Raw genomic sequence first — 16,640 nt, forward strand, 5'->3', positions numbered from 1 at the left:
TTGCTGTGTCCCAGAGGAGCTGGTAATTTGTGTGTTCATTTTTGTTGAATAGCATGAACATTTGAATTTCCTTTCTAATCTCTTCCATGACCCACTCATGATTCAGCAGTGTGTTGTTCAGCCTCCATGTGATACCGGACTTTCTTTGGTGGCTTTTGGTGTTGAGTTCTAATTTTATTCCCTTGTGGTCAGAGAGAATGCCAGGTATAACTTCAATGTTTCTGAATTTAGACAAGTTTGCTTTGTGGCCTAAAATGTGGTCTATTTTAGAAAACGTTCCATGTGCTGCTGAGAAAAACGTGTATTCTGATGCTGCTGGGTGAAATGTTCGGTAAATGTCTGTTAAGTCTAGTTGATCTATGCAGCTGTTTAGATCTGTGGTTTCTCTGTTGAGTTTTTGCCGAGTTGATCTATCTAGTGGGGAGAGTGGTGTGTTAAAATCCCCAACTATTAATGTCTTTGGATCTATATGGGATTTGAGGGAAAGTAGTGTTTCTTTGATAAATTTGGGTGCTCCATTGTTTGGTGAATAGATATTTAGAATTGTAATATCCTCCTGAAGGAGAGATCCTTTAATTAGTATGTAGTGACCTTCTTTATCTCTTTTCACGAATTTTAATTTGAAGTCTATTTTATCTGATATTAGGATTGCAACTCCCGCCTGTTTATGTGGTCCGTTTGCTTGGTAGATTTTGTTCCAGCCTTTAACATTGAAAATGTGTTTGTTTTTACGGGCAAGATGTGACTCCTGCAGGCAGCAGATAGAAGGGTCTTGTTTTTTAATCCAACTAGACAGTCTATGTCGCTTAATTGGAGAGTTCAGTCCTTTAACATTAAGAGATAGGACTGAGAGGTATTTGGGAGTTCCTGCCATGTTATCTACCTTCTTGGGGGCTGCGAAAACTGGGTTCTTCCTATGGTTCTTGGATTCTCAGTTTGGGTGCAGTTTCTTGGCCTTTATTGCGGTCTTGTTGGTTTTCTATGTGTAGGACATCTTTAAGAATCTTTTGTAGGGCTGGTTTGGTGGAGATGTATTGTTTCAATTTTTCTTTGCTATGGAAGGTATTTATTTGGCCTTCGGTTATGAAGGAGAGTTTAGCTGGGTACAGTATTCTTGGTTGATAGTTGTTTGTTTTTAGGGCATGGCATACATCGTTCCAGGCTCTTCTTGCTTTGATTGTCTCTGCTGAGAAATCTGAGGTGATTCTAATTGGTTTCCCTTTATAAGTGATTACCCTTTTCTCTCTGACAGCTTTAAGGATCTTTTCCTTGTTCTGAGTTGATCCTGTGTGGATTATAATGTGGCGGTGGGATGTCCTATTCTGGTCTGGTCTATTTGGGGTTCTAAAGGCTTCTTGTATCTGGACAGGCCTATCTTTTTGCATGTTTGGGAAGTTCTCTGCTAGGATCCTGTTAAACAAATTTCCTAGACCATTAACTTCTGTTTCTAGGTGCTCCTCTACACCCATTATCCTTAGATTAGGCCTTCTGATGGTGTCTTCCAGGTGTTGGATAGATCTATCATATTTCTTGGACTTGTCTTGGATGGTTGTATGTTCTTTCTCTATAATATCTAGGCTGTCTTCAATCCCTGAGATTCGATCTTCTGCATGGTCTAACCTGCTGTCAAGACTCTCTACTTTGTTTTTTATCTCTTTTCCTTCTAGTTGGTCAGCTTTGATGGCTTCAAGTTCTTTGTTGAAGGTCTGTTTTAGGTCTTGTATGAATTTCTTTACTTCCTTAATTTGGTGTTCAGTGTTTGTCCTCAAATCACTTAGTTGATTGGTTATGGTTTCTTTGGGCTCCCATTCCTTCTGTTGGGTTCCATTCAGCATTCCCTTTGTGGCCTCCCTGACTTCCTTCAGCTCTTTGTTAATGGATTCCATGAATGCCTTTAGTGATCTTTGTGTGTTCTCTACCTGGTCTCTCAATTCCTGTATTACTCTTTGATTAGCTTCCTCCCGTTCGTGGGATTCCTGCAGATCTCTTTGAGTGTTCTCAGCCTGCTCACGCCATTCCTCCCTTTCTCTTTGAGTATTCTCAAGTTGTTCACGCAAATCCTGTATCAGTTTTTGAGTAGCTTCCTCACGCTTATGATATTCCTGTATAAACTTCTGGGATGCCTCCTCTCTCTCCCTGTCACGCTCATACAGAGTCCTTTGTACATTGTCAAACTTTTCATTTATCATGTTTGCCAGCAGTGTTTGTAGAGCTGTTTGGGAACTCTCCTCTGGATTATTCATTATCTGTTCTAACCCCTGATTATCAAGATTGGGAATTGAGATACCCGAATTTGCCATTTTTCTTGTGTTTTTCCGGCTTACTCTGCCCATTTGAGATGAAGATAGCACCAGTTTTGTGCTAGAACACTATCTTAAGGCAACCATCAACCAACGTTTGCATTTGTACAGTCAATAGTCTACAGATACAATCTAGTTCAACAGATACATCTATTCGACATCAAACAACTATATGTTAAAGGACTTCGAACCGCAGAGAAGAATTTGGAAAACCAGAAATTATTAGGGTTAGGGAGAGATGTGGGTAAAAAATAGGAATAGATTCGTGTGGGGAGGCACAGGGAGAGTTAACTATGTCCTAATCACAATGCAGGAAATAGGTTGGGTAGGATGCAAGTAGAGAGAGAGAGAGAAAGAAGAAAGGGAAAGGGGAATGAAAAGAGACCAGAAAAAAAAAATAGAAACGTAAAAATTAATGTTATTTTAGAGATTAAAAGACCATCTATTTATAGAGGAATATGAATATGTTGAGAGAAAGGGAGGGACATAGAGGAGATGTGGAAAACTTTAAAAAAATGCTTAAAATATTATATAGGTATAAATAGGTAGTACTGCTATTAATGAATTTTAGTCTCAGAGGTTTTGAATTGAGTAATAAGTTTGTGGGTTAAGTGTGTACACAATGGGGGGTAGGGTCTACTGGTTAACTATGGGTTTATCTGAGGATGTGCAGGACAAGAGTTAAGTCACATAGAGAAGAACAAAGAGGAAAAGATGGAAAGGATAGGAAAGTGAGAAGAAAAGATCAGAAGTTCAGTAGAGCTAGACAAAAAACAAAAAGATAATTAAGAATGAAAGAAAAAGAGAAAGAAGACAAGAAAAGAAAGGAAAACATACATTCACGTATTCCTAAAATAAAAATTATAAGAGGAGAAAAGAAAAAAAAAAAAGTTAATGGAAAACAATTATTTTTTCAGAAGAGGCAAAAATTAAAGATTAATAAAAGTTTTAGAAAAGCAAAAAAAAATTTTTTTTATATATATATAAGGTAACAAAAAACGAAGAAAAAAAAAACAAAACAAAAAAAAAAAGAAAAAAGAAAAGAAGAAGAAGAAAAAAAAAAAAAAAGGTCTTTGATTTTTTTTTTTGGGGGGGGGGAGGGGTGGGAAGAGTCCTGTATCTCCCTTTTGTCTGTAACCAGAGTGTGGTTGGAGTCTCTGGTCAGCTTGAGGTCCTGTGGCTTGATTGGTTTCTTAAGTCAGTTTGTTGGAACAGGCAGAAAAATGCTCTGCTTTACCCAAGATTTTGAGATTCCCCCTCCCAGGTTAGTTTACTGGGAGGGTGATCTGCTTTGAGAATCACAAAAGAGGGGGATGCAGTGATGAGGCTAGGTTCTGGGTAGAGTTGAGGCCTTTCTACAAACAGTAGCTTTTCCCTGGGGCTATTTTGTGAAAAAAACTCACAGCACCCAGCCTGGAGCCATTCTCAGGGTTTCTGTTTTTCAATTGATTGTGGTGGCTGCTAGAGGGAGGGGCAGCCTCTGGCTCTGGTTACCTGGTGAGGAGAGCCACTCCAATGGCTGGCGCCTGAGCTGGGTGACTTTTCCCTGGATGGAACTGAGTCTGTGAGGTCACTTCGCCGTTAAGTTCTTGTGACCTGCTAAATGACTCGTTTTATTCCAAGGCCTGAGCTGGAGCTAGCCGCTCCTCCGAGCTTTGTCGGTATCCAAGATGGAGATCACCGGTGCTGGGGGGGGGGAAGGGGTGGCCTTCCCTCCTCTGCTCCCTGGGAAGGAGTGAGGAAGTGGGGCTACTCACGCTGAGTCTTGGATCCTGGGTCGTCTCTGGTCTGCAAAGTGCAGGATGAAGTTGTCCGCTCCTTGTCGGTTCTTGCTGGTGTTGAGTAGAATCCTCTCGCCCGCTGCGTCTGGCTCCTTCGTCCCGGACTCTCTGTGTGAGCGCTCAGGTATGGCCGCGGCTGCGGTCGCCGCTGCGACCCTGCCGCCGCAGCAGCAGCTGCTGGCAGACGCTCAGATGTGTCTGCTTGGCTTCCCCTCTCTTGGCTAACTCTCTGTCCTGTGATGGCACACTTGGTGTGATTCTCTGGCTTGGGACTGTTCACTGGAACTCTGAAACTGTTTTCTATGCAAGAGCTTGTTCAGATTCCAGCTTCTCCTCCGCCATCTTCCCGGAACCCCCGTGCCTGAGACGAATATTTTTGGTATAGAAAAATCACTATGATATAGAACATGAGGAATGAATAGTTTAGATTAACAAGGAATATTTTGAAAACATTAACAAATCTGAAGTTATCACAAACGTGCCTGCTTCAGTGAGGAGAAAAATGAGAAAGAAGTTACAGAGGTAGAGAATTGGAGACTAAAGAGAAGTGAGTGAATAGTTCTTTGTTAGCAGAGCTACTGAAGATTTCTTTTTAAGAAAATTCAGCTTGATATAGTGGTACATGTCAATAATTCTAACTACTTATGAGCTAGACTCTGGAAGGTATAGGAGGTTTGCAGTTGGTATGGTAAAAGTATAATACTGGGACTTCAATATTTAAAACACACTGGTGCCACATGGTGATAAGAGAGGCAGAAGTAGGAGGGTCATGGTTTGAGACCAGACTAGGCAGTTAATAAGAAACTATCTGAAAATCAATCTAAAGCTAAACAAAGTGCTAGGTGTATGGATCAAGAGCAATTATCCAGCAAGTTTGAGGCCCTGAGTTCAATCCCTTCTCCTGAGAAAAAGAGACAATAAAAAGGAAGAAAGATTATAATACAATTTTCAAAATATTTCCTGTGCAACTTTCTGCAACAATTTCCTTCTTCGATTGCCTTAAAATGTTTACGAAGTCACTTACACAAATGACTACCATCATTTGGGGAAATCACAGAAAAGTCTTTGCAACCAGCTTTGTAACAGAACAATTTTGTCAAGCAGATTTCAATGAGCAGAAAATGAGAGATTATGGGCTCATGAAATTGCACTTCATAGCTATGTGTCAGAATGTGAGGAACTCATAAAGAGGATTTATTTCTTAAGAGAAAAGGAGTATTGAGTTGATTTATCAACTTGAAAAATTACGGTAAATTCTGTTGGTATTTGGGATACACTTTCAAGCAAGGTGTTAAGCCAATAAAATTATGGTTGAGATTTTTTAAATATTTTTATTGTTAGTGGTTGAGATTTTTATAAAAGCTGTAAGATAATTTTTTCATAGATTTTTATACAAGCTATTCAACAATTGTTGGATAAATCACAATAATGCAAATATGTGTGCTGTGTCATCTGATGGTGTTACCTATCTCATCATCTAGGGTTGGAAGAATGTTATCTTCATTTTAAAAATGCAGAAATGGAGGCACGAGGAGAGTTGATGTGTTTCTGAAGGCTGATGTGTAAATTACTGCCCCAGCCCACGGGGTCGGTCAACAAGGGCAGGAAAAGGAACTGACCTGAATGAGAGACAAACCAGACACAAGGAAGGAGACCAAGACAGGGTTCTGATCAAGGTCTCAAACTTTATTTTTTATACACAGCAGTATATATATAACACGCTGAACAGGGTAATTAGGATCAGCAGGTCAATAGGGTTGCTAGGTACCAAAACTGCAAAGTATATCTTGCAAAAGGTCATAGGTGGGGAATCTTCAGAAGGCACCAAGCAATGTTATCAAAGTTGTAAGGCTTAATGACTCTTATGCAAAGTGGTGGCAGTTCTTATGCAAAGTGGTGGTTCCAAGCAATGTTGTCAAACAGGGTATCAATAGGCTCCCAGGCTTAACAGCTCTTATCGAAGGTAGTAGCTGTATTTTCTTTCTTTTTTTTTATTTTATTTTATTTTATTTTATTTGAAAACATACTGTACAGAGGGGTTACAATTACATGGGCAGGAAAATGCATACATTTCTTACCAAGCATTGCAGCCTCCTCCTTTGTTTACCCTTCACCTCCCTTCCCACCCTCCCCCCTCCCCCCCACCCAATCATACCCCCCCTCCCTCCCCCCCACCGACATTGTAAAGCTGGTTTGGACATGACATTTTGTACTTCTCATTGTTGCAACAGGTCCACCTGAATCCTTAAACGACTTGTTTGTCCCCGTCTCCTCCACATGTTATACTGACATCAAATATAGTGAAAGCGGGGGTTACACTGTGGGGGAGGGACATACAAAGCAACAAAGAAATAATATTATAAATGCGTTAGAAACACATGCATGAATGAAACAAAAACATTAAAATACATATTTGAGGGTTCGTTTTCCTAACATCACATTCTCTGACTTTTTCCGCTTGACTCATACCTATACTAGATATTGCAAATAAGGGAAACCATGGGACCTATGTTTCTTTGGGCCTGGCTTAATTCACTTAATATAATTTTTTCCAAGCCTTTCCATTTCCTAACAAATGGGGCAATGTCATTCTTTCTGATGGAGACATAGAATTCCATTGTGTATATATACCACATCTTCTTGATCCATTCATCTACTGAGGGGCATCTGGGTTGGTTCCATATCTTAGCTATGGTAAATAATGCTGCAATAAACATAGTTGTGCTGGTAGCTTTAGTGTGGCCTTGTTTGTGGTCATTTGGGAAAAGGCCCAAAAGTGGGATTGCTGGGTCATTGGGGAGCTCTATATGGAGTCTTTTGAGGAACCTCCATACTGCTTTCCAAAGTGGTTGAACAAGTTTACATTCCCACCAACAATGAAGTAAGGTTCCTTTCTGTCCACATCCCCTCCAGCATCTGTTGTTGTTAGAGTTCTTGATTTTTGCCGTTCTAACTGGAGTGAGGTGATATCTCAATGTTGTTTTGATTTGCATTTCTTTTATGGCTAGGGATGTTGAACATTTCTTCATGTGTCTATTGGCCATCCTTCTTTCTTCTTCAGAGAAGCTTCTCTTTAGGTCTTTCGCCCACTTACTTATTGGGCAGTTGTTTCTTTGAGGATTTGTTGTTGGGTGGTTTAATTTTTTGAGTTCCAAGTATATTTTAGATATGAGACCCTTGTCCGTTGTATGGCTAGTAAAGATCTTCTCCCAATCCGTGGGCTTTCTATTGATCTTGCTAGCTATGTCATTTTCCCTGCAGAAGCTCTGAAACCTTATACAATCCCATTTGTCCAACCTTTCTTTGATTTGTTGTGTTTCCGGGTCTCTATTCAGAAAATTTCGGCCTGAGCCGAGGAGACCCAGGGTTTCTCCTATTCCATCCTGTAATGTTTTCAGAGTGTCTGCTTTGAGTTCAAGGTCTTTGATCCATTTGGAGTTGATTCTGGTGCAGGGTGATATATAAGGATCATGTTTTCTACATGTAGTTAACCAGTTTTGCCAGCACCATTTACTGAAGAGCCTGTCTGTCTTCCATTCTATTGTTTTAGCTCCCTTATCGAAGATTAGATGGCTATAGGTCTGTAGGTTCATTTCTGGGTTTTCAATTCTATTCCATTGGTCCTGAGGTCTGTTCTTATGCCAATACCAAGCTGTTTTGATTACTATGGCTTTATAGTAGAGTTTGAAATTTGGTACTGATATTCCTCCAGCAGTGTTCTTTCCGTTGAGGAGCGTTTTTGCTATTCGGGGTCTTTTATTGTTCCATATGAATTTTTGGATTGCCTCTTCTATTTCCTTGAAGAATGAGGGTGGAATTTTGATAGGTCTTGCGTTGAATTAGTAGCTGTATTTTCTAGCAAACAGCACTTGGTTCCAGGCATCTCCTCCCTTTTTATTTAATTAAATGGGCCAATTATTTACAGGGAATGGGTGACAAGATCTTGAACCGAGTCTTGCAGAGGTCTGGTAGTATAAGGGCCTTTACCAGTGGAAGGAAGTAGAGACCCATCCCCCTAGAACGTTTTAACGATCCTTTTTGAGGGGAGAGGATTACAGATGGATCCAAGCTCTATGAAGATGTGTTTGCTTCTATGAGCCCAAATGGCGAGTTTTTGGTCGCCCTCGTCGGCGGATACCACTAGGTTCCACCCTTCCATAGGTGCCCATGGCATGTGTGTCTAGCCGATTCGGGTTTTGGCTGCCAAGAGGCCTAAGCTCTGCCGTTTGACTTGCCTGTATAGCAAGAGGCAGTGGCTCCACAAAAGTCAGTCACCCCGTTCCTGATCGGCCAAATCTAGCCTGTGGTAATGAATTTGCAGGGATTTGGATGTCAGGGAGTCAATTTACTGTCTTACGAAATGAATTATCCTGTAAAAAATACATGATCCCACAATAACAATTAGCAGGATTGCACTAAGGGGTCCAAGCAGAGGAAGAACATAGGGGAGTATGCTGTCAGTCCCCCACCATCGGGTGGATGAGTCACCTTGCCATCTTCTTTTTTCTAAGTTTTCTTGAAGTTGTCTAACTTGATCGCGAACCATGCCACTCTGGATAACATAAAAGCAACATTCCTCTTGTAAGAAAACACAGAGACCATCCTGCCTGGCAGTAAGAAGGTCGAGGCCTCGCCTATTTTGAAGCACCACTTGTGCAAGGAGTTTAGCTGTTCTTGAATGGTCAAGACAATTCGAGTTACTGCTTGAATGTCATTAACCAATTGGTTTTGTAAGGAGTTATGAAGTGAAATGGAAGTGGCAATGCCAGCAGCACCTGCAGCCATGCCAGCGTTGACTCCCAAGCCTATGATAAAGGGAATAAATGAGGGCATTATTTTCCTGCGTGCAAACTCAGTCAAATAAATGGGAACGGGTTCTGACCTGGGAAGAATATCAATATGCGGGGAACAAAAAAACAATTATATAGGCTTTAGTCCAATTTCCTCTAAAAAAGAGATATAAGCCATCTTGGCATAAAAAGGAGGTTTTTTTTTGGGGGGGGAGACAATATGTCTTTTCCTTCTGTAGGCCAGAAGTGTTAAAAAATCTTCAGCAATCTAAAAAATATTTGGTTTGATTAAAGGTAATATAGTTAATGCATGTGGAATTTTCTGGTAGAACCTCCAGCAGAACCTGGGGAGAATACATATATTGGGAGACATGGCAAGAGGTGATAACTTCTAACAATTTAGCATTGGGGGGGCCAAATACTCAGCCACATCTAAAGGTATCTCATGGGTGGGACCCATACACAGCCAGGAGCCTTGTGAAAATTCCGGGCGTGTGGTATTTAGCAGCAAAAAGGACCTCTTAAGGATGTCTAGTATTAAGGAGAAGGTCCAAGAATGCACCGGATCCAATCGGGCAACAATAGAGGAAAAAACTTGGGAGGAATTAACAACCTGTTGAATAAGAACTTCAGCGGGGGAGGCAGTGGGTTTGGGTATCCAAACCTTTTAATTTATACGAACCCATAAGGGTCTCGCCCTCGGCCATCCACCCATATTCCTGCTGTTAATCCTGATATCCACTTGGGATTCAATGGGTCAGTAATTGTATACTTGACCGGGTTACAGCCACCTGTAAAACATTTTTTGCCCGTAGGATGCAACAACTCCAAATTAGAGCTGAGGGACCCGGAATGTTCATGTGGGAAGGACCAATAAGGGCAATACAATTGCCTGCTTGACTGGCCAGATGCTTCCAGCAAATATATTTATGATTTGTGACGTAACTCTGTTCTCAGCTGCCACAAGTTCCCCAAATATATTGAACAGTGGGTTTTCAGGCATCCAAGTATAATTCTACTTGGCTATTTTTAAAGCAGGTCTTATTCAACAGTTGTGGGAGGTCAAACTCTATTGCAAAAACTTGAAATTCCCAATGACCGGAGTCAGCTTCAATAATGGCATCTGGAACCAGCATCAGCAGGTGGAGGATCATCAAATTTTTCAGTGGCAACAGCATGTGAAACAACCAAGGGTGGATTCTCAGGGTTCTCTTTTCCCCTGGAAGATGGAGGGTTAGTTAGTCTTGTTATCAACTGGTTTAACAAGGCTTTCTGGAAGCCATCTAGCTGCGCCTTCTTTATTGTCAAATATATAGGCAGACCCGCGGCCCCAAATTAGTATGGGGTCAGGACCTTTCCATTGATGGGTTAGGGGATCTTTCCAAAAAACAAACAGTAGCATAATTTTGACTTGTTTGTGGATGCCAGATCCGATCAGCTGCAGATTTTCTGTTAATGTCCAAGCTTAGGAAATTAATAACAAACAAGGCATGATGAAGGAGGTTTTCTGGAGCTCTTTTTATAGGGTAAAGGTTCCCCGTTTTTAATTTTTGAAGTGTATTTTTTAAAGTTTGGTGAGCCGGTTCAACAATGTCCTGACCTTGAGGGTTATAAGGGATCCCAGTAATATGTTTAATTTGTAACTGGTGGCAAAATTGTTGAAAGTTATTTCCAGTATATCCAGGGCCATTATTGGTCTTAATAACGTTGGGTTTTACCATAACAGTTAAGCAGGCAAGTACGTGGGCAATAACATTTTTAAGGGCTTCCCTGGTGTGAAGGCTGGCAAAAATAAAGCCACTAGATGTATCAATGGTAACATGAAGATATTTAAGACTGCCAAAAGGTGGAATATGTGTAACATCCATTTGCCAAATTTCATTGGGCACCAAACCCCTAGGGTTAACACTTAAATGGGGAATATGCAAAAAGGTGACACAATTATGATATTGTTTTACAATTTGCCTCGCCTGTTCTCTGGAAATATTATAAAGAAGGTGCAGTGTTTGAGCATTAAGGTGCTGTAAAGAGTGAGCCTCTTTTGCCTGAGATACAGGATCATGTTCCACCAGAAAAACAAGCTGAGTTGCTTGATCCATTACATTATTGCCTTTTGTTAAAAGTCCAGGGAGGCCTGAATGAGCACAAATGTGTCCAATAAAAAAGGGGCAAAGTCTGGCTAAAATATACTGTTGAATCAAAGAAAACAGTGGGGTGGCATTAGTGGTTGGTTTAATATAAGGAACTGTTTCTAGTAAGGAGATGGAATGAGCAATATAGTAACTATCAGTATACAGGTTAAAAGGAACAGTAGATAGTTGAATAAACACTTGTAAAACTGCAAAAAGCTCAACCGATTGTGCCAAACGGTAAGGGGACTGAAGGGAAACAGTCTGAGAATCAATGGTAAAAGCTGCTATACCATTGGAGGAACCATCAGTAAAAGCCAGGAAAGCATGAGATAAGGGTTGAGGGGAAGTTTGTGTGGGGAAAACAAAGGACTGATATCTTAAAAACTGGAGAAGTTTGTTAGCAGGGTAATGATTATCAAGGGTTCCTTGAAGGGAAATGGAAGACACAGCCCAATCATCATCATTTTGTATCAACCACTGAATTTGAGTGGGAGAATAAGGCAGTATTATTTTATCAGGATCTTTGCCAAACATTTTTTTTTACTATGTTCTCTTCCCATTTTGATTAATTCTGTTACCCAGAAGGTGTATGGTGTAAGGACCTTAGGAGGAGAGGCAGGCAAATGTACCCAAAACAAAGGTCCCTCTTGCCAAAAAACTCCAGTGGGTGTAAAGCTGGTGGCACATATAATGTACTGAAGGGGTTTATTATAGGAAATAAAAGTAATTTGTTGATTTGTAATGGCTGTTTCTACCAATCTCAATGCTTCTAGGGCTTGGGGGTTTAATGATCGGCTGGAGGTCGGATTTGGGTCCCCTTTAAGGATATCAAATAGAGGTTTAAGTTCACCAGTAGTTAGTTTAAGGTATGGCTGGAGCCAGTTAATGTCTCCAAGAAGCCTCCGAAAATCATTTAAAGTTTGTAAATGGGCTGTTCTAAGTTGAATTTTTTGTGAAAAAATCCTCTTATAAAAAAGCTCAAAGCCCAGAAATGTATAGGGAGGAGCCAGCTGGATCTTATCTGGAGCAATTTGAAGGCCAGCGTCAGTAAGGGCTTTAGAAAGTCTTTGGGAGCAGTAAAGAAGCTGATCAGGGTCAGGGCCCGCTAAAAGTAAATCATCCATATAGTGAATTAAATATATGGAGGGCCCCTGTTGCCTAAATGGATCCACCACCTGGGCTACAAACTTTTGGCATAATGTGGGACTATTTGCCATGCCCTGGGGTAAAAACCTTCCACTGAAATCATGGCATAGGGCCTTTAAAATTAGTTACTGGTAAACTAAATACAAAATATTCACGGTCCTCAGGATGTAAAGGAATAGTAAAACAGCAATCCTTTAAATCAATAACAATCTTATGCTACCCCGTGGGAATAGCCACGGGTGTGGGAAGTCAGGGTTGAAGGGCTCCTTATGGACACCATGGCCTTATTTACTTCTCTAAGATCCTGAAGTAATCTCCATTTTCCTGATTTCTTTTTAATTACAAAAATGGGAGTGTTCCACGGAGATGTGGTGGGTTCAATGTGGCCTGCAGCAAGCTGTTCCTGTACTGTAGCTGTAGTACCTGTACCTGTAGTAGCCGTAGCCAGTTTTTCAGAGGACAAAGGCCATTGATCAACCCATACAGGCTCAGTCCTTTTCCAGGATATTTTGTCTGCATGGAGTACAGGCATGTCAATGGCCCTAGGATAAATTTTTATAGCCCATACGGAAAGGAATGATTTTTACCTCCACCTGAATGGGTTCTTTAGGGCCTTGAGAATGTTTTCCTAAGCCTTGTCTAGGGCGAAAGCCCTGGTTAAGCATCTGTTGAGTAACCAATTCATTTGGACTATACATTATAAGCTTCATTTGGGATAAAATATCACGTCCCCACAAGTTAACCAGGAGGGTCTCAACCACGTACAGCTGGACTGTGCCCTTATTTTTTGCTCCACCTTCCGAGGTTAAAATTTTGGAGCTCTGTAATGGGTTAGAGGTTTGTCCAATACCTTTAAGGTGAGTCATGGAAGGGGTAAGGGGCCAGGTTGGGGACCAGTCTCTTTTAGAAATAATTGTAGCATCAGCACCCATATCCATAAGGCCTTCAAATTTTTCCCCATCTAATTTTAGCTTGAAGAGAGGCCGGTCCTGAGTAATCTCCTGGACCCAGTAAGCATCTGAAGACCTAAAGCCTCTGGATCCTCTCTTTTGTGTAAGGCTAGGGTTTGTCTTATCAAGGGGAAGCAATATTAATTGAGCAATTCTTTGTCCAGGAAAAACTTTTGACTGGCCCCTGAGAAGCAGTAGCCAGTAACTTAATCTCTCCCTCATAGTCCTTGTCAATAACTCCAGGGGAAATACTAAGGCCCTGAAAAACAGCACTACCACACCCCAGAATGAGACCAAAGGTGTTTGGGGGCGGTGGACCAAACACTCCTGTGGAAAGAATCTGATTTCCTAACTCGGGGGTCAATATTGTGTGGGAGGAGGCACAGAGGTCCAATCCTGCACTTCCTGTGGTTGCCCATATGAGGGCGCTGATGGTGCGTGAGGGGTCACTTGGGGGACGAACCTGACAGCTCCAAGGTTCTGTCCTGTTTTGATTTTGCGGCCCTGGGGCAGACCCCAGACAAAGTTTCCCTGTTTGGGTGGTAGGGGATTGCCCTGGATATTGGTTTTGGAGCGACATTCGGAGGCCCAATATATGACCCGTTTGCACGTTGGGCATAAAGACAGAGGGGGTGGTTTTTCAGGCTTGGGGGTCGTACAGTCCTTTGAAAAATGGCCAGGCTGTTTACAATTAAAGCAGGTTTTAGGTTTTTGGCTCTGAGTAAAATCCTTAAGGGCAGCGCCTATGGCCAGGCCGATGTTGCGCGAGGCGGGGTCAACATTAGAGCAAAGTCTGATAGAGTCAGTAATGGTTTTGCCACGGCGGTGGGGACATAAAGCCGTTTGGCAAGCAGAATTGGCATTTTCAAAAGCAAGATGTTTAATAAGCTCATTATCAGTTTCTTCCTTTCCCATAAGGCACTCGGCAGCCTCTGTAAGGTGTCCAATGAACTCACTGTAAGATTCATGGGGTCCCTGTAGAACTTTGGCCAAGGAGGTAACAGCGGACCCTTGAGAAGGGAGGTTTTTCCAGGCCCTAAGGGCAGCGTGTTGAATCTGAACAAGCAATCCTGGGGGAAATTTAGCCTGTTTTTCATTAGTATCAAATGGCTTATTGCCCATCAATTTTTCTATGGTCCAGGACTTAGAGTGACAACCAGCAGATGTGTTACAACGAGCTATATCCTGGCACCTTTCACCATAATCAGCCTTCCATAAAAGAAAAGCTCCTCGTGTTAAAGTAGCCTTGGTTAGCATGGCCCAGTCATTTACTGTAAGCCAGTCCTCGCTCAATGATTCCAAAAGAGAAATGGTAAAAGGAGCGGTAGGGCTGTACAAGGAAACAGCATTCTTTAATTCTTTAATATGTCTAAATTTAAGGTGATGGTATTTTTGAGCTCTAATAACCAGATGCTCTCCTCCTTTCTCTTCCCCATTTGAGTCATCACACTTGGGCCCTCCCTCCCGCTCTTCCTCTCTGTCATCTGCCTCAGTCTCTTGATCATCAGATTCTCCTTTTAGATTTTCCGAAATGGCTCTAATTTGAGACAGAGTGACTGGAAAAGCATGAAGGATCTTTTTCTTTTTTGTCATTAATTTTTGTAAATTTGTGTTCCTAATTTCTAGGTCCAGTTTATATAGTTGTAATAGTTGGGCCTTTTCTTTCTTGGCCTGAAGTAGGGCCCTTAAGGACTGGGCTTCCCGGGAAAGATTAACTGTGGCTTGTCTGGTGACCTCCTCAAGATCTGTTGAAGAGGCCAAGGCAGGGGCACAGAAGGGAGGGGCTGTTTTATAGGGAGAAGGTTGCATGCCCAAGGGGTTTAGAGGGGGCTAGTCTGAGGCATGGTATCTAGCAGCCTCCTCTTCTAAAGTGGCCTAGTCCTCCGGGGGAAGGACAGCATCATTGGGCCTTTGGGATCTGAGGTTAGAAAGAACCGTGTATATAGCTTTTGGTTTTTGTAATTGTGAGTCACTGTTAGCGTCAGGCATTGGTTTGGAAACCGAGGGACAATGAGACGCGACTGAGGGGGGATAGGAGAAGGGTTTTGGGGCAAGGGAGGCCTGACTCCCTGTAAATTTAATTTTTAAAAATTCTTCACCTTCCTTAACCACTCTACATATTATATTTCTTCAATGAAATATAACTAGAAAAAATTTAGTCCCTGAAAGCAATTAATCCTGATTAAAACATTGTCATGTACTAGAAATCCTAAATGCCTGAAGCAGTTCTGGCACTATCACTTTTTATATATTCTGAACACAATCTTCTCTTTTCAAGAGCATTTGGTTGTTATTATTTTGGAATTATCGTTAATATTTATTTGACTGCTATTTTTAAAGAATGCATCACCCAATACTGGTTTTCTTTTTCTAACTTTTTTGGGTCTAATCTATTTTTGAAAGAAAGGCAGCCATTTGAATTACATGAACTGCTTATTGAAGTTGAATCAGCATGGAGAGGAAAAGAAGAAAGTAGATGACTTTGTGGGTATATCATATTAAAAATATATCTACAAGCGATTTATCTTAAAATCGTCTATTTTTCATTATGTTTAGATTCTGATATAATTTAGTCTCTCAACTCACACATTGTTAATGCAGTCTTATTTCATGCCTCCCAAAAACAAACAACAAATTACTATTTATTTTTAAATTATCATTTATTTAAAAAACTATATTTTAAAAAATTAGTCGAGGGAAATGGTTTATTAGATATTTAGAGTCATGTTCATACTCTAAGGTGGAAGCCAGAAAGGGGAAAAAAAATCCTGTTTTTATTCTTCCTTGAGCCACTCTGATTTAATTCATCTGTTTCTGAAAGAATGAAATTCTTGATTTGAAGCCTTTTGGTTGAAATACACAATGTGTCATTCTTCCTTTATTAATAGAATTTGGAGAAAGGATGAGAATTCACACTAGAAATAGGAGAAGAGGAAAAGAGAAGAAGAAATCTAGATATTTTATTCATCCTCATCACAATCACAAGGTCTGGATAATGATAATAGATATTAGATACAGTGCTCTAGAGTGATTAAACCCATCTATAGAAAAGATAACCCTACAAGTGATCACATAGAGAATGCTTATTTATAAAATATTGTAATAATTTCCAACAGGAAATTTTATCTATTTGTTAAGTTCTTGGTTAGGATTTGTTAAATTCTGGTGTGTTATAGTCAACTATCATAATGGTATACAAGGATGGTAAGAAACTAACATCTTAATATCACATTCTAATATTAGCTTAATTCTGCCTGTGTTATATGTATGAGGCTGAATTTGAGTTTTGCTTCAATTTCACATGCTATCTTCTTCCAGTATATAAATTGAAGGAAGACTCACTCTGAAATATGCTATTATTATGGCTAAGGGAAAACAAGTCAGCTTTTAGACACAGACAATGAGATAGAAATCTTCACCTAGAAATAGTCTTTCTCCAATTCTGGTTCACATTTGTAAACTGAAGAAAGTCACATAACCCATTTTGACATTGCAGGTAGAGGTAAATCTCACCTACAGAAGCTGATGCAAGACATAGAGT

General features: G+C 40.7%; 1 protein-coding gene across 1 annotated transcript; it reads right to left on the minus strand.

Moving 5' to 3' along the window:
* Nucleotides 1–12,691: 12,691 nt before the first annotated feature.
* Nucleotides 12,692–13,321, minus strand: LOC122127440 (endogenous retrovirus group K member 6 Pro protein-like). The gene has a single exon (XM_042702046.1). The coding sequence runs from the start codon at nucleotides 13,319–13,321 to the stop codon at nucleotides 12,692–12,694; it is 630 nt and encodes a 209-aa protein (XP_042557980.1).
* Nucleotides 13,322–16,640: the final 3,319 nt, after the last annotated feature.

This window comes from Dipodomys spectabilis, unplaced genomic scaffold (genome assembly GCF_019054845.1).
Source record: "Dipodomys spectabilis isolate Male_0828 unplaced genomic scaffold, ASM1905484v1 ptg000301l, whole genome shotgun sequence".
Lineage (NCBI taxonomy): Eukaryota > Metazoa > Chordata > Mammalia > Rodentia > Heteromyidae > Dipodomys > Dipodomys spectabilis.